The sequence below is a fragment of the Lacerta agilis genome, chromosome 11, assembly GCF_009819535.1.
Source record: "Lacerta agilis isolate rLacAgi1 chromosome 11, rLacAgi1.pri, whole genome shotgun sequence".
Taxonomy (NCBI): domain Eukaryota; kingdom Metazoa; phylum Chordata; class Lepidosauria; order Squamata; family Lacertidae; genus Lacerta; species Lacerta agilis.
Window position 1 is genome coordinate 8,942,197 of NC_046322.1, and position 18,130 is coordinate 8,960,326.

The 18,130-nt window shown below is 48.0% G+C and overlaps 1 protein-coding gene across 1 annotated transcript; it reads right to left on the bottom strand.

Annotated features, from left to right (window-relative positions):
• Window positions 1-623: 623 nt before the first annotated feature.
• Window positions 624-15,856, bottom strand: HDHD2 (haloacid dehalogenase like hydrolase domain containing 2). The gene is made up of 8 exons (XM_033164066.1): window positions 15,527-15,856; window positions 14,736-14,827; window positions 12,010-12,118; window positions 8,462-8,670; window positions 4,018-4,102; window positions 3,218-3,434; window positions 3,052-3,115; window positions 624-2,041 (listed from the first exon to the last, which is right to left on the bottom strand). Exons 3-8 carry the CDS (start codon window positions 12,108-12,110, stop codon window positions 1,938-1,940), a joined length of 780 nt encoding a protein of 259 aa, XP_033019957.1. The 5' UTR covers window positions 12,111-12,118; window positions 14,736-14,827; window positions 15,527-15,856; the 3' UTR covers window positions 624-1,937.
• Window positions 15,857-18,130: the final 2,274 nt, after the last annotated feature.

Genomic DNA, 18,130 nt, shown 5'->3' on the forward strand with positions numbered 1-18,130 from the left:
AAACCGCTCGTAACATGCTTTTGCTAATGATGCCTCATTTGTACCCCGCCCATCTGGCTGGGTTTTCCCAGCCACTCTGGGCAGCTCCCAACCAAATATTAAAAACACAATACAGCATTAAACATTAAAAACGTCCCTAAACAGGGCTGCCTTCAGATGTCTTCTAAAAGTCAGGTAGTTGTTTTTTAAACGGTTGTGTTTTGTTGCGTCTTTTGTTATATGAATCTCTGACCAGCGTTCCTAATCTTCTTTCCACTCAGCTACGGTCTCCGTTACAGTCCTGGAGGGCCTTCTCGGTAGTGGCGCCCGCCCTGTGGAACGCCCTCCCATCAGAAGTCAAGGGAATAAACAACTACCTGACATTCAGAAAATACCTGAAGGCAGCCCTGTTTAGGGAAGTTTTTAAACTGTGATATTTTAAATGTATTTTAATGTTTGGTGGAAGCCGCCCAGAGTGGCTGGGGAGACCCAGCCAGATGGGCGGGGTACAAATAAATTATTATTATTATTATTATTATTTCCATCCAAAAGAGAATGTAGCTGTAGCTCATTAAGAAAACCTGCTCTTTCAGTAAAGGCACCGCTACAATTACAGTCTAATAATTTAACACTCAGGAGCACTATAAAGTAAACAAAAAGGGCTTCATTCTTAGTTTTGCAAATGGTCCAGAAAAGCCATTTACTGCCATTACAAAAGTTAGCTCATTTTGGTGCCGTTAACATGTGCGGCAAGGGTGGGACTTGCTTCAAATTGCAATTTCATTTTACAGCTGTACTAACAAAACCCCATAAAAAGTGGGGAATTTGTCCCCGTGGTTTCCCTAGGATTTCCCCTCTCCGTTAGGAAATGGGTGGGGGACTCCACCAACCCAATGAAACCTTGCAACTGTCAAATTAATAGGCCCCCACTGAAGTCTAACATCAGAAATTCATTGTCTATAGAAGCCATTATGGACCAGATCTCTGTTTCCAAGCCATTCCTGTTAATAACCCCACCTAATTAAAACATCTGTAAAGCCCTGGTAGTTCTAATTTGTACATGAAAATTGAAAAACAACCCCGGCCTCTATTAATGGGCTAGCAGAAGTTCAGCCATGAATATGATTATGAATGGTAGGAGTGCTTTAAATTAAGAATCGCTAATTAAGATGCAGCCTGGCTGCATTTAATTGGATCAGGAGGAGGAAAGTGGCTAGCCATGGTAAGTAACCTAAACAAAATCCCTCAATATTTTGCAATTTAGACTTCCAGTAAAATGATAGCTCATGGTACCGTTTACCATAAAAAACCACGTTACCATGAAGTGGTTTAAATGTGGTTGCTGATGTTGGGATTTATCAAAAACTTTGTTTAGGTGAACAGCAAACCTTGGCTGCTTTTGGACTCTGGCAAACATGCAAACTCAGTTACTGACCGGCACTGTTGACACACACACTTATCACGCAGAGCTCAGGAACATCACCTGAGAAGAATCCCCCTGTTCGTGGCATCAGTGCGGAAGGGAAGAGAGAGGCCAGTCCAACTCAAGCCTCGCTGTTTTTTAACAAGGCGTGGGCTTAGCGTTTATCTCCTTTTCCGTTCAAATGTCATGTCGCAGGAATAACTGAGCTATGCATTCTGTAAAAGTGCGGAAGGTGCCACGCTAGACAGCAGACAAGGGGGGGAGGGGGACATCTATTTGAGCTCTCCCTGCCGCGAAAAAAAACAAGAAAGCTGGCATGCCAGGCAGGGTGAAGGCCAGGCTACGACTCTTCTCTGTGGTATGCTGATTCCTATGCACAGGAAGCTACCCTTGCAGGGAGAGCATACAAATGTGATCCTCCCTGCTTGGTGCCGTCCAGCAAGAGCTCCCCCAAGTAAGTCTGCTTGGGCTCTGCTGAGGATGCCGTCGGATGTTTCAGCCTTTGGCACGCGATGTGTAACTCTTGCAGGCTTCTTTATAGGAGATTCCGGAGGATGTGGTCTACGGCATGTGGAAAGCTCTCGCAAGTTAAGTACGGAGGAGGAGTAATTTTGCCTTCATCCCTCTCTCGGTATTTCCCTGTAACAAAAGCAGAGAGAAAACGCTCCGTCTCAACACCTGGTTCGCGCTGGCATAACACATTAACGGCATCTACGCATTATAACTGTTCCCAACTATGCCCACTCGACCTCTTTGCTCTGCAGAACTGGTGATGTTACAGGTGCCGCGATACTTGCTCTGCACTTGTAAGGAATCTTGTCTTTTCTTGTGGCAGCACACACTTTGGAACTCCTTGACTACTGAAATCAGGCAGGCCCCTTTTTTTCAGCACCTTCTAAAAACAATTTGGACAAGCCTGCCCCAGATATGTAGAGTGTTGCCATATGTCTTAATCTGGTTTTTAGCTTAATTGTTGATTTTAATTATTTGTTTGAATGTTTTAGATGGTTCTTTTAACTTTTTTGAGAAAGAAAAAAAATCAAACCACTTTGAGTTGTCCGGTGGTATATAAATCTTGTGAAATAAATAAGTAGCCCATGGCACGGATAATAAAAGTCAATGACAGGATAACCTATGACATGCTTAAAGGTAAAGGTAAATGGAACCCTGACCATTAGGTCCAGTCGCGGACGACTCTGGGGTTGCGGCGCTCATCTCGCTTTACTGGCCGAGGGAGCCAGCGTACAGCTTCCGGGTCATGTGGCCAGCATGACTAAGCTGCTTCTGGGAACCAGAGCAGCGCATGGAAACACTGTTTACCTTCCCGCTGGAGCGGTACCTATTTATCTACTTGCATTTTGACATGCTTTCGAACTGCTACGTTGGCAGGAGCAGGAACCGAGCAACGGGAGCTCACCCCGTCATGGGGATTCGAACCACCGACCTTCCGATTGGCAAGCCCTAGGCTCAGTGGTTTAACCCACAGTGCCACCCGCATCCTTGCTCTTCCTTAGCACCTACCAAATATGAGTGTCTCTATCTTCCCATTTAAAACTTTTACCTTTCTGCAATAGGCTAGATCCTGCACACGCATGCATCCCTCTAGCCTCCACCCAGACAAGCAAGAGGCATGGTGAGATGGTGCTTACCAGTCTTAACCAGTATTCCCAGCATCCCAGCATTCTGTGCACCTCCCACGTCATCCCTGCAGTCCTGCCAAGGCAGAGGGGAACAAAAATGTTAGGCCTGCTTGGTTCCCGGACACTCCGCGAGAGGTTCCATCTTTAAGGTGGGTTAACATGCCCAGGCACTCACATCGCCAATCATGACGGCTTCCTCCGGCATGCAGCCGGTACCACGCAAGGCTTCCAGGAAGAACGTCCGCTCGGGCTTCCCCACCACGGTGGCTTCTACGTCGGCTGCATATTCCAGCCCCGTGACGAAAGGTCCAGGGCCGAGAGCGAGGCCGTCTTTCCTCTGGTAATACCTGGCTTTGTGTATAGCTATGAGGGGAGCGCCATCGAGGATCAGTCTTGAGAAAGGAAGGGGTGGGAGAAAAGAAGAACATAAGTGGAGCCTCCTGGATCAGGCCAATGGCTCACCTAGTCCAGCATCCTGTTCTCACAGTGGCCAACGGGATGCCCTGTCATTTGAGAAGGGCAGGGAAAGTTCAGGCCACCTGGTTTGAGAGAGCACTTGGCAAAGTCCTCTCTGGTCGGGCCTCTTCTCTTTATATTATTTATTAGCAAAAATGCCCCGGGAGGGTGTGTTGACTGGGGAAAGCCCTAAGGCCCGGTGGAGAGGTTCTAAGCCTCAGGTTTCCCCATCACTGCCGTAACAGATAGCAAAGTCCTTCCCTACTTGGAAGGACAACAGTGTGACTCATTGTGCTCTGAAAGCCCCTGGAGACGCAGGAATTCCACCTGGTACCACCAAGCTATGTTGTCCTCCCAAGTCATAAAAAGAATCCTTGGGACAGTATCTTCATAAAGTTATCTGGAGGCGTGCTTTATGACAGGTAGAAACTGAGCTTGTGCCAAATGTTAATTGCCTGGTGGGGGCTAAAGGAAGTCGTTTCTTACAAAGAAACTCTTTGTCACGTCATTCCGACTTACCGAAATGCTTTGTTCATCATTTGGTAATTGAAGTGGTCGGGAGCAAGCCCTATCACCACAGCATTGGGCTCGTTTGTATCGATCCCTGCGGGGGAAAAAGAGGACAGCCAAACGGCTCACCTTACATTGACTTACTGATAGAACTGCCTTGCCGTGAAATCTTCGGGTGGCAGAAGAGAAAGGGACCCAGGGCCACTGTACTGATTCTGCTGAACTTTTCTGCTAGAACTTTTCGCCTCTTCGCCACCGCTGTCTCTGAACTTTTCCCACTGAAGTTGGGCATTATAAGAACACGGCAGCTTTAAAAACTGGTTGCCTGAGCTTCCTCCTCCCTCCTTCCTTTTGCAGACCTGAGGGCCAGGGCCGTCTTAAGGAGATCGGCCGCTGTGGCGCAGCGATCCCTCCGGCGCCCCAGGCGTCCCGTCTCTCTGCCGCCTCCCTCTCACCGCCCCTCGGGAGGGGGGATGGGCGAGCAGGGGATGAGGGACGTGGCGCTGGAGCGGCGCGGGGCTCTGCGCGCCATTCCAGTGCTCCCGGGACGGGAGGCGAGGGCGGCTGGCTCGTAGCCTGCCCGGGACCGGCATGGGCGGCAGCAGCTGCACCGCTGGCGCACGAGCGCCCGGCCGCCCCCCTCCCCAACCCGACCCCAAGGGTATGCCGGTGGGCTCAATCCTTCCGGTGCCCCCATGCGTCCAGGGCGCTCAAAATGGATGAGACGGCCCTGCTGAGGGCTGGGGCTGTTATGGATCCGCAAGCCTCTTAAGCTGAAGAGCAGAGGAACAATGCCTTCAATGGACGAGCCTTAGAGGTGGTAGCTGTTCAAACTGGGCATGGGGAACATGAGTGGGATCCAACCAAATTGTTCCATCAACCTGAGGGTTTCTGTTTGCGGAATGAAATGCCCCCACCTCCAGCTGCACACCTCTTCAATCTGGTTTTGTTTTTTTTGGGGGGGGCTGCCCCAATCCTCTGGAGCAGGTGTGGGGAGGGTGCAGGAGGGGAGACGAGAGAAAGTTGTATTACACAAGCTAATGGAAGGAGGGCATCGGCTGTTGTTCAGTTGGACCCACAATGCCCTCTCCAACATTGTTACAAAACAAAAACGCAGAAACTGAAAAGCAAGCTGGTGTGGATTTCGCTTGCAACTTTCTCTGGGAGCATCTGGGTCCATTAACCAAAGAATGGATTACACTCATCCATCTGCGAGCAATCTTATATGAAGATTATCCAAGAATAATTCCATAGTAGTTACTAACAGGAGCTTAAACATCTTTCAGCGTACTTAAACTACTGAAAACCGGAGTGTAAAAAAAAACAACCCAACTAGATATGGAGGGAAGAGCAAGGCAGAAGACCCGCAGAAGTCTGCATCAGAGCTGACCGAAAGCACAGAGGGGAGGGACTTTTGGGGAGTTGGGCAAGCAGAAGAAGAAGAGTTTGGATTTGATATCCCGCTTTATCACTCCCCAAAGGAGTCTCAAAGTGGCTAACATTCTCCTTTCCCTTCTTCCCCCACAACAAACACTCTGTGAGGTGAGTGGGGCTGAGAGACTTCAAAGAAGGGTGACTAGCCCAGGAGTAGGCAACCTAAGGCCCGTGGGCCAGATGCGGCCCAATCGCCTTCTCAATCCGGCCCACTGACTGTCTGGGAGTCAGCATGTTTTTACATGAGTAGAATGTGTCCTTTTATTTAAAATGCATCTCTGGGTTGTTTGTGGGGTCTGCCTGGTGTTTTTACATGAGTAGTATGTGTGCTTTTATTTAAAATGCATCTCTGGGTTATTTGTGGGGCATAGGAATTCATTAAAATTTCCCCCCCAAAATATAGTCCGGCCCACCACATGGTATGAGGGATGGTGGACCGGCCCATGGCATGGCTGATAAAGGTTGCTGACCCCTGGACTAGCCCAAGATCACCCAGCAGCTGTGGAGGAGCGGAGACGCGAACCCGGTTCACCTGATTACGAGTCTACCGCTCTTAACCACTATACCACACTGGCTCTCACCTTGGCCAGCTTTCTGGGGGCCGCTTGCTGGTAGTAGGCAGGGCCAATGCAAGAGGAAGTGTGCCAAAGCTGTGCTCTGACACACACTCATGTTCTCCCCAGGAATGAGTCTGGGAGGGGAAGCATGTAAAGCATTTTGTAAGCCTAATTGCCAGGGTGGGGATGCGATCTTTGTGAATATTGCAGCTGGGCAGGATTAACACTTCCCTCCCTCCACCCCCCTGTGTAGCAAATTAAGCTTGCAGTAGGAGATGGCCCTTTAATTGGCACCCAAAGGATGAATGGGGTCACAGGGGGAGGAGCTACGAGCCTATCTGCCAAGACAGGTCCCACAGCTGAAAGCAGATGCATTATAAACCCCACAGATCTGGAACTTCAGATGGAGTCGAGCTATTGCATTGCCAAACTATGATGTCCAAATTAAGCTTTAGACAGGCAGCAAAAGCAGGAGGGGGAAAAGAATAAGAAACCCTCAATTAAGCTTTAAATAAAGCAAACAAACAATATAAGCCATCTTGTCATGGACATAGAGGGTTTATGGGTTGTATGGATTTTACTGAACGATGCAAACGGTCCATTAAGCGATCAGAATATAGTATACGTGTTTTCTGTGCTCTACTTTAATTAAAGTCTGCAGTACAGAAAAGCTAATTCTGCTCGAGTCTTGTAATGGTCTGCTGCAATTCCTAAAGCGACTGTGCATCTCTCGCAGGACGCACAGCAGACTCTCCCAGTGAAACAAGGGCTTCTCTGGGCAAGTCTGCGCGGTTCCTGGCAATCAACACAGAACCACTAGGGGAATGTCATGGAGTGGCTGGATGCCGAGAAGGCACCAGCCGGGGAACCCCCTGGGGAAGAAGGCTCAGTGCCTGGGGTGTGGTGGTGGAACGAAGACTGGGAGGAGGAGGTGGCAGAAGCTGAAGAAGTAACAGTAGGGGTCAGCAAACTTTTTCAGCAGGGGGCCGGTCCACTGTCCCTCAGACCATGTGGTGGGCCAGACTATATTATTGGGGGGGGGGAAATGAATGAATTCCTATGCCCCACAAATAACCCAGAGATGGGCCATTCCATTGTTACGGGTGGGACACTTGGACCATGTTTTTTGGTATTCACACATGTGTAACAATGTAAATATACATAAAAATTAACAACCAAAATTTGAACTATGTTCTTAATAAGATACTGAACATTTTACTAATTTTTTAAAATTATTTTTATAGTTATTTTTGACAATTTTATTAAATGTTAAAGTATTGTCACGGGTGGGACCAAAAAAGGACATGGAGCTTGAGATAAGTTTGATTTATGGAAAAACTCTGAGTTGGGAGGTGAATCAATGATAAACTCAGCATATCTGTTTAAATCAATGTTTATTGGTTACAACTATGCAATCAGAAATTAAGTTTAAGAAATTTAACAACAAAAAATTAAGGAAAATATGCTGTCACGGGTGGGACAATCATCAGAAAACTTCAATCATCAGAAGACTACGTGGGTGGACTTTTGAAAAGAAGGTCCATAAACTAAACTTCTTTTGTCTTTAGCTTTAAAAAAAATGGTTAGACTGCATGTTTGGAATCTTCCTCACCAAAGTTCAGCGCTCATCTAACATTCTTATCAGGCTCATTTTTCATGGAATGGCCCAGATGCATTTTAAATAAAAGGACACATTCTACTCTTGTAAAAACACACTGATTCCCGGACCGTCCGCGGGCCGGATTTAGAAGGCGATTGGGCCAGATCCAGCCTCCGGGCCTTAGGTTGCCTACCCATGAGTGACAGGGTTTAGTGAGCAGGAAGAGGCTGTGGCAGAGAGCAGTTCAGACTCAGAGGCAGGAGCGAAGGCAGGAGAGGAGGGGGCCCAAGAGGCATATATCAGGCAGGCTGCTGAAGACGTCAGGGAGTCTCCCCCTCCTGCTGCAACCAGCTCCCTTCCCCCTGGTCTAGAACCCGCAGAGAAATAAAACGGGCAGAGCTGAGGGTGGTTGTGTGTAGACACAGCCTGAGACTATTTGGGAAAGACCCTGGAGAGGAGGGGTCCTAGGGGGAAGGCAGGGACCTTCAGTCCTCGCATCGGTTTCATCAGGATGAGGCCTCCAAAAAGGGTTGCTGAGACCACTAGGCTTGAGCCCTGGTTTGTTTCCTTGAATAAAGAGCTAAGTTCACTGGCCTCAGTCAATAGATCCTACTGCTTACGTATCAGGGAGGAGGGACGTTATTCAGTCCGGGGGCCACATTTCATTCTGGGCAACATTTTGGGGGCCACATGCCAGGCTTGGGCAAGGCCAGAGAAAAAGTGGGTGAAGCAAATGTATAAACTTTACCTTTATCCAATAGGATCACACCATAGTGTTAAAGGTGCTGACCTCACAGAGCTACGGTACCCAGGACCCTTAGCAAACTACAGTTCTCAGCAAATTGGCGCCGGGACACTATACCTTTGAAATCGTGCAGTGCGTTGTCTTCGACAAGCAGCAGGGGCCTGACTTGCTTCTGCTCCAAGAGATTTCTGGCTGCCGTCAGAGATGTGAAGATCTCGTCTTCCTCGATGTCAAACTCGAGTTTCCTCAGCCTCTCCAGCAAATCTCGCTTGCACTCCTTTGTCGTATTGGTCACAAACCGGATGGAAACCGGAGCACTGCGGAGCCTGGACCCGTGAAAAACAGGGCAAGCAGTTTAGGACACTGTCATTTTCGGAAACCACAGCAAAATTGTTTTTGTTCTCGCATTCATGGAATAGCTTCATCAGAAGATAACATGAGCACATTGTCACAAGCAGGGCGGCCAAGCGGAAGTGCTAAGAAGATTACTCCTGGATCTTTGGAGTTTGACAGAAAGAGAAATCCCACCTGAGACCAATCCTTTTGATCACTCAAGCTTGAATCCAATGTCCAAGTGTAATGGGGGGTGTCATTTGTTTGGTTGCACACATATGGCATTCTGATGTTGTCAAGTGCATGGCAGGGACGGGCAGAACACTGCAGAGTGTGCACCAGGAAAAGTGAGGACTGAATTCTGGTTCAGGAGAGGGGGGCAGTGGTTTATGGGGAACTTTGCCAGCCAGGAAGCAAGAGTCGGAGGCTGGAAGATGGGGCGCAGGATGGGTAGGAAGAAAAGGTAGAAGAGGCAGGTCAGGCTGGGTGCTTCCCCACCCTCTCCTTCACCACTAGGCCCCAGAACCAGGAAGGGACTGAAAAGGGAAGAGCAGAGGCAGCTTGCATGCAGGGGCATAGTATCCAGCGTGCATGCATGCAGCCCTCCGGGGGAGAAGGCACATGAACTGGTGGAGGAAGAGTGGTCCCCTGCTGCTGCAACTGCTCTATAGGGTGGACACCTGGGGATAGCTGCCTAGACACAAGACTGTGGACGAGGGGTATTTGGAGCTGCAGAAACAACTGTGTGGTGTAGTGGTTAAGAGCGATGGACTCATAATCTGGTGAACCGGGTTCGCGTCTCCGCTCCTCCACATGGAGCTGCTGGGTGACCTTGGGCTAGTCACACTTCTTTGAAGTCTCTCTGCCTCACTCACCTCACAGAGTGTTTGTTGTGGGGGAGGAAGGGAAAGGAGATTGTCAACCGCTTTGAGACTCCTTTGGGTAGTGAAATCAGCCCTGAGTGCTCACTGGAAGGACAGATCCTAAAGCTTAGGCTCCAATACTTTGGCCACCTCATGAGAAGAGAAGACTCCCTGGAAAAGACCCTGATGGGAAAGATTGAGGGCAAAAGGATGACAGAGGACAAGATGGTTGGACAGTGTTCTCGAAGCTACTAAAATGAGTTTGACCAAACTGTGGAAGGCAGTGGAAGACAGGAGTGCCTGGCGTGCTCTGGTCCATGGGGTCACGAAGAGTTGGAAACGAGTAAACGACTAAACAAGAAGGGCAGTGATAAAGTGGGATATCAAATCCAAACTCCTCTTCTTCTTTAACAGTAAAGAGTTAACTCTCTGCCATGTGCACTCCTTTGGCATGGAAGTGCCCTTGAGGATTCTCTTGGCAAAATGGTTCCCTACTATGCAACTCTTAAAGGCACAGGAGCCCACTCACAAGAACGTAAGACTAGCCTGCTGGCTCAGGCCAATAGCCCATCTCGCCCAGCCTCCTGTTTTCACAGTGGCCCTGTGGGAAGCCCACAAGCAGGGCATGAGCACAGTAACACTCTCCGCACTTGGGAATCCCAGCGGCTGGTATTCAGAGGCAAACGCCTCCACTGGTGGAAGAGGAACATAGCCTCATAACGCTAGAATTCGCAACATCCTGTGAAGCGAAGTGCTGAACGATGCAGGGCAGACAAGAGAAAGTGCTACTTGCTACACGTTGCAAAGCTGAACTGTGGAACTCTCTCCCACATGAGGCAGTGGGGGCCACCAGCTTGGGTGGTTTTTAAGAGAGGGTTGGACAGATTCTCGGAGCACAAGGCTACTGACAGTTGTAGACCATGACAGCTGTGCTCTGCCTCCACTTTTGGAGGCAGTAAACTATGGAACAATTAACAACAACAGCAACAATTTGTACCCCACCCATCTGACGGGGTTGCCCCAGCCACTCTGGGCAGCTTCCAACATATATAAAAACATAATAATAATAATAATAATAATAATAATAATAATAATAATAATAATTTTTATTTATACCCCGCCCTTCCCAGCCAAAAACCGGGCTCAGGGCGGCTAACACTAATTAAAATCACAGCAAAAACATAAAAACAATCAATTTAAAATACAAATTTAAAAATTCAAAATTAAAACTGCAGTCTCATTTCCAAATAGCCCATCAATAAAAGAATAAAGCATAAATATCAAACAGAAACCAACCCAAAGGCCAGGTGGAACAGCTCCGTCTTGCAGGCCCTGCGGAAAGATGCCAAATCCCGCAGGGCCCTGGTCTCTTGTGATAAGACTGTTCCACCAAGTCGGTGCCAATACCGAGAAAGCCCTGGCCCTAGTTGTTGTTCAGTCATTCAGTCGTGTCTGACTCTTCGTGACCCCATGGACCAGAGCACGTCAGGCACACCTATCCATCACTGCCTCTCGCTGTTTGGCCAAACTCATGTTAGTTGCTTCGAGAACACTGTCCAACCATCTCATCCTCTGCCATCCCCTTCTCCTTGTGCCCTCCATCTTTCCCAACATCAGGGTCTTTTCTAGGGAGTCTTCTCTTCTCATGAGGTGGCCAAAGTACTGGAGCCTCAACTTCAGGATCTGTCCTTCCAGTGAGCACTAAGGGCTGATTTCTTTCAGAATGGATAGGTTTGATCTTCTTGCAGTCCATGGGACTCTCAAGCGTCTAGTTGAGGCCAACCTAATAAAACATTAAACCTTAAAAAAAACCTCACTTCCACAGAAAGCAGTGACGGACACCAACCTATATGGCTTAAGAACAGGATTAGACAAATTCAGGAAGCAGAGGGCTATCAATGGCTGTTAACCATGGTGGCTATGCTCTGCCGCCACACAGTTGGGAGGAAGCAGTGCTTCTGAATGCCTCTTGCTGGAAACCACAGGAGGGAAGACTGCTCTTGTGTTCGAATCCTGCTTGAAAGTTTTCCTACAGGCATCTGGTTGGCCACTGTGAGAACAGAAGGCCGGACTAGATGGGCCATTGGCCTGATTCTTATGGTCTTAAAGCAGGCACCCCCAAACTCGGCCCTTCAGATGTTTTGGGACTACAATTCCCATCATCCCCGTTAGCTATGGATGATGGGAGTTGTAGTCCCAAAACATCTGGAGGGCCGAGTTTGGGGGTGCCTGTCTTAAAGCCAACGGTAGCCTTTCTCCTCCACAAATGGATTCTTAAGGGTCTGGTGTGTTAAACGCCAAGAGCCAAATTGTGTCATCTGGGACGTGACCCTGTGCACACAAGAGGCACATCAACACCCTTGCCTGCAAGACCTTTTCCTTTCCCAATAAGCAGCCTTTGTGAAAACGGCCTTTTTACACATGTTTGTTTTCTGTCCTTTTAGGGGTGGCCTGGAAGGGATAACTTGCCTTTTAAGAGCTTCCTGGGCCCCTGGAACAGCCGAGTCTTCAATATGAAGCGTTCCACTGAGATCCACCAGGACTGCCTTTAGCGCACGCCGGGCTGCCATCCTTCACACTGGCGGGAGAGGGAAGGAAGATTAAACAACCAAAGAGTTAGATAACAATGGACAATTAAAAAGGCACTCTGTTATCTGCTCCATTTGTGCCAAGCCTAGTAATGTTTTAGAGAGCATTACCCAGCATGTTCAACGAGCCCCTTTGGACAGGGAAGTAAGAGGCAACATTAAAAATATATATACATAATTGATAGAACAAGCATTTCCCCCCCCCCCATTCGCTGCACACACAGAAACCACCTTTTTCAACTTTTAAATTCCACAAGCATACTCGCACCAGAGAGAAACGGCACATCCAGCTTAGGTTTAAAAGTACAGACTATCTTATCTCAAATCTTTTTGAGTTTTTATGTTTTTACCTGCTGCATGGAACAGAGGTGCGGTTGCCAACTGCAGCAGCGTGACACAATTAAAAAGCAATTAGGTCCGTGCTCCCCCCCTTTCATTGGAAGACTTTTGCAAATCATTCCAAGCCGAATATTGTTGTTTCCGTAGGTGGAGCGTCAGATGCACAGATGGGGAAGGGAGAGCCACGCGATGCGACAGGACCAGCAATAGGGCCCAAGAGTCCAATCCGAACACAGCAGGTGTTGGACAGAAGGCTGTCCGTATCTTGCTTCAGGGAATGCAAAGTGCCCATATTAGAAACTGTCCCCAAAGCACAGGAAATCGGGGAGGGAGAGATGCCTTTTATCTGTGCAACCGAGGGGCTGTGTCACATGGGTGCATCATGCTCAACATGGATGTTTTGCACTTTAGAATGTAAGCAGAGCCTGCTGGATCAGGCCAATGGCCCATCTAGTCCGGCATCCTGTTCCCACAGTGGCCAACCCAACGCTTCTGGGAAACCAGCAAGCAGAACGGAAGCACAGGAGCCCTCTCCCCTCCTGTGGTTTGCAGTAGCTGGTATTGAGAAGCATTGCTTCCTCCAGATGTGGAGGCCGAGCACAGCCATCATGGCTAGTAGCCATTGATAAGACTTCTCCTCCTCAAGGAACCACTTCCATGTAGCAAAACCTGCAATATAATGATGCAACCCATCACTTGAGCCTGCCGGCTATTTCTTAATCTCAGGGTTGTGGGTTCGAGCCCTATATTGAGCAAAAGATTCCTGGATTGCTGGGGGTTAGACTAGATCAGGCATCAGGCATAGGCAAACTCCGCCCTCCAGATGTTTGGGACTACAATTCCCATCATCCCTTGCTAACAGGACCAGTGGTTGGGGATGATGGGGATTGTAGTCCCAAACATCTGGAAGGCCGGAGTTTGCCTACGCCTGGACTAGATGAACCTTGTGTTCCCTTGCCTATTCTCTATTCATCCGGACACTTCTAACAAGATCGTAAGCACGTTTTGCATGGTGGTTCCTGAGACGAAGGAGCAGGCTCGCATCAATGTCTGGATTTTGAATCAAGGTGGCAGAAGCTTTCAAAACCACACCCATTTTTTGGTTTCTTGCAAATTCCTAAGCTGCAGTAGGTGTGAAGCTGCTAGTCATTTACGCACGTTTATAGCCTACCCTAAATGTGGCTCCAAGAGCTCAGCACAATAAGTAAAGTATGTGTAACATACTCATTCCTGGACCAAAAATTAAACTGAATCAACAGCAGTCAGAAATGGCAACAACAACGCACTGGGGAGGTGGGGGGAATATTCTGATCTTGTCTTCCACTCGCAAAGACCTCTGGGAAAAGGGCACAACTTGAAAGGGAGGTCATTCCACAACGTGGGGGCCACCACAGAGAAGGACAGCCACCCAGCAAACTAGGCAGGATCCCCATGGTGATAAAGGAGCTGAGAATTGCAGGGTGCTCTGCTACGTGGTGGAAATGATCAGAGTCTCTAACCCAGGGGTCCCCAAACTAAGGCCCGGGGGCCGGATGCGTCCCAGTCGCCTTCTAAATCCGGCCCGCGGACGGTCCGGGAATCGGTGTGTTTTGACATGAGTAGAATGTGTGCTTTTATTTAAAATGCATCTCTGGGTTATTTGTGGGGCATAGGAATTCATTCATTTATTTTTTTTTCAAATTATAGTCTGCCGCCCCCCACAAGGTCTGAGGGACAGTGGACCGGCCCCCTGCTGAAAAAGTTTGCTGACCCTTGCTCTAACCCAATGCAAACACCTCTAGGAAAAAGAAATCTTTGGCTTCCTCTTACAGCTGCACGTAGGAGAGCACTATTAGAATGAAGAAACAGCTCTTTGGGGCAAATGACAGAATCGTTCCTCTAAACACATGGGAATCAATAAGGCTCCTCTCGTATTATATTAGGTATATTACACTTTTGTTCCGTCCTTCCTTCCAAGAGTAAGTGCAGATGGTGGTGTCTTATCCTTACACCAACATCACTTAGAAAGCTTTATGGCCACAGACTGCTCCCCCCGCCCCCCTCAACAGTCAAAAGGAACAAGCTTTGGGATTTCTTTTTCCAGTCTGCAAACTCCGTGACCAGCACAGACTAGCCTTCGGGAATTTTAAACGTTTATCAGCACTTTCCTATCGAGCAGATTTGAGATCTTCAGGTGCCATCGCAGGTTTTTATCTAATCGGAAAATGAGGAGCACTGCTCTTTCCCAGAGATAAAGCCAGCCACTAAAAGGTGCTTCAAGGTACATACCTGCAGAGTCTGCTTTTTATCACCTGAAAAAGAGCTCTTTTTTATCGAAGAAATATAAGCTTATCTGCAGGTGGACCAAGGTTACACATCTGCTGTAAAAAAAAAAAAAAGGCCGATTAAGTTCAAGGATTATACTACACAGAATCACAGAATTGTAGATTGTGCAATGCAGGAATCTCAACTAAGGCATCCATGACAGATGTCCACCCAACATCTGCTTAAAAACAACCAGTGAAGGAGAGTCCACCACCTTCTGAGGAAGTCCATTCCACTGTCAAGCAGCTGCCAGAATAAATTAGGATTTCTTTTTAGTGTCATTGGTCATGGGAGTAAGGTCAGAGGTTTCAGTCTTGCTAATGCCATACTTCAGAATCCACTCCTTGTTGCAGAAGTGTCTCACCACCAACCCACAATCGTGAAATAGCCAAGGCTGTGAGTGATTGGTTCGACCACAACATCACCCACCCACTTACACAAAATAGCCCAAACTCTGCAGTGAAACAACCTATGTTTTGCACCAGCAAATAAGGAAAACTGGTGTGGCACTGGCATCCTTAGCAACTGACAAGAGGCAATCATACACACCCATGCAGAGAAAAAGCAGAAAATGCCCCACTCCCAGCACAGCTTGGAAGGAGAAGCCAGAACAGCGACTCTTCCAGAGATACAGCAGGCAGCCTCCTCTCACAAAGGCTGCTCTAGGCTCACAAGAGACTTTAATTCAAGGTGATTTAGGGCATTATTGTCCACCATCAGCTCACCCCCACCTTCAGGAAAAAAGCGCTCCTCACCTGGCGTGCGTCACACCCACGTGTCAAGGTGAGGAAATCAGCGAGAGAAGAGGGGAGTTTACCAACGTTTTAACGTCCCCCTCCCTCTCTCATGAGATGGACCTGTCCTTCCAGCTAAGAGGACCGCATCGCGGGTTGGTCTATTGCCAGCCGAGAGGGTGAGTTTCTGTCCTCCCCCTTTTGCTGCACAGTTGGTACCGCCCTCGCCCTTAGTCGCCACGGGAGTTGGGCCGTACCATGGCGGCAAACGGGGAGGGGGGTTCACAACTCCCTCCCTCTGTTCGAATGACCTGACGCTAGAGCGACGCGGCTCAGCCGCAAGAGGTGGAGGAGGGCGGGGCTTGAAAAGCGGAGCATCTCACTGCGTAAGGACCCAGGCAGGCCCCCGGCAGGTGACTAAAATTTACGCCTGTGGGCCTTTGTTTCGTTTCAGTTCCGCACCTCCCCAACATATTTTCCTGAAAAACACAGTTAATGTCTCCCCACTAGACGCTCCCGCTTTTAGCATTTCGGTCAGATTTTGACATTAGCAAACAGGCACTCCGATAGTCACCTTTTGCCCTTTTTTGCGGTGTCTTGCAAGCAGATGGGACAGAGCCAGTCTGCTGAAACTGGCTTAATGTAATGAACTTGGGAGACTCCAGCATGTCAGAATGCACTGGATCGGGGCGGCGGAAGATAAATGACCAAGCAGCAAATTAGGATGAAGGCTATAGCCACCTTTCTAGTTCAGTAGAAAATGCCTTCCTGTTGAACTTCTGCCCGTCTTTGTGGCAATCCAAATTTCGCGAAGGGGAAAGTGGGATGCTGCACTTTTAACACTGGCAGAGACTAGCCAAAACGTCTAAAGGCTACAGAAAGCCTGTGCTGTCTTGTACTGGATCACCCTAACGCCCATTAGCAGTTTGCCTTAGGCAGTACAAGAGTAGTGGGAATTAAGGTTCACCTGTTGAACTTCTGCTTACCATTCATCTGCTAAAAGCACAGCACTGTGTGGGTGCGTGGAGCAAATGCCAGTGCCCAAAGCTTTATTGCAGAGCAAATGTGAGTGGTTCTCAAAGTTTACCTCCTCATTATCTTGCTTCCTCCCCCAAACAGTATTTCCAAAAGCTGCATACTTGCAAGCAAGACATTGCTTCTCACAAACTAAACTTTTTATTTATTCCTGAAAAAGTACCATGGTCCAGGATCTATAATCCAAACAAGGATTCTTTAGCAAAAGAGGCAGGTCCCCATAAGAAGCTCCTATTGTTGTAATGTGGATATTTAATGAAGGGTGTGTGCCCAAGATTCAGCGCGTAGATTGAGTCCATACACGTAAACTATCACTACTGGGTATTTTAGTAACAGGGATACACATATTGTTTTTATACTCGTGGCATGCTATTCATCAGTAGAAAGGTTGCCATCAGTATTGTCTTACAATGTTATTTTGGCATGTATTTGAGCAGTTATCATGCTATTTCCAAGTGTGTAAAGCTGGGCTAGGACTCCCATCCTAGCTTTGTTTCAGAGCTCCACCCACTTTTAGCCCCAGCCACCCACTTTCAGTCCTGAAAGATTACCCAAGGGGCAGCCCCGACAGAAAGCGTTTATCCACATCTGGTCTTTAGGATTGCTTACATCATCTTAAATTGGTCTAAGAGGAAATGTGATGGTCTGTGCAGCTTCTTGTGCAGCAGAAATAGCTCTTTCTTGTGTCCTGCTGATTTTCATAAGGGAGAATTGTTTCTGACTGCCATCCGCCTTCAACTTTCCCCAATGTGGAAAGCTGTGCCATTTATATCGCACAACCCAATTTCATTTTTCAGACTTAACTATGGTCTTCCAAAGCAGCTCACATCACAAAAAGAGAAAGGGGAGTAGAGGGAAGATAGACAACAGCCTACATGCCATGCTTAAAATATTGGAAATATAAAATCAGAAACTTAAAATTGGGGGGGACGGGGACATTATGGTTGTAATCCAGCCCAAGTTGAACAGTTATGTCCCTTTAATTTCAGGGGCAGATATTTTTATGATTTTAACCTTCCCATTTAAATAAATGGATTTCAATGTGCTTTAACTTTGGTTTGATCATGCCCTCAAAGAATCTGCAGTTCTGAAACTAACTTAAGATGTGGTAGAATTTGTTTTTCCATATTGTTAAGCTTACTGATTTGCATGCATCTACCACTGACAATTGAACTATATATGTAGTTCTACTTCTCCAGGCCACCTCATGAGAAGAGAAGATTCCCTAGAAAAGACCCTGATGTTGGGAAAGATGGAGGGCACAAGGAGAAGGGGACAACAGAGGATGAGATGGTTGGAGTGTTCTTGAAGCGACTAGCATGAGTTTGGCCAAACTGCGGGAGGCAGTGAAAGATAGGCGTGCCTGGTGTGCTCTGGTCCATGGGGTCACGAAGAGTCGGACACGACTGAACAACAACTTCTCCAGGACCAACCAATCCCTTTCCTCCTATGCACTGTACTAATTCAGGAGAGTCACTTCCTTCGGCAACAACCTTCACTGCATCTTTCGAATGGGCAAGAGCTGGTGGAATCCCATCATACATATTGTGACTAATGGAAAAACACTCAGATTTCAAGAAATGTATCTGT

Bases quoted from the DNA above. Each gene is read 5' to 3' on its own strand.
- HDHD2 (XM_033164066.1), bottom strand. From the start codon at position 12,110: ATGGCAGCCCGGCGTGCGCTAAAGGCAGTCCTGGTGGATCTCAGTGGA. The intron at 8,671-12,009 runs GCAAGTTATCCC...TCACGGGTCCAG, and splicing joins GCCCAGGAAGCTCTTAAAAG to GCTCCGCAGTGCTCCGGTTT. The intron at 3,435-4,017 runs GTAAGTCGGAAT...TCCTTTCTCAAG, and splicing joins ATGATGAACAAAGCATTTCG to ACTGATCCTCGATGGCGCTC.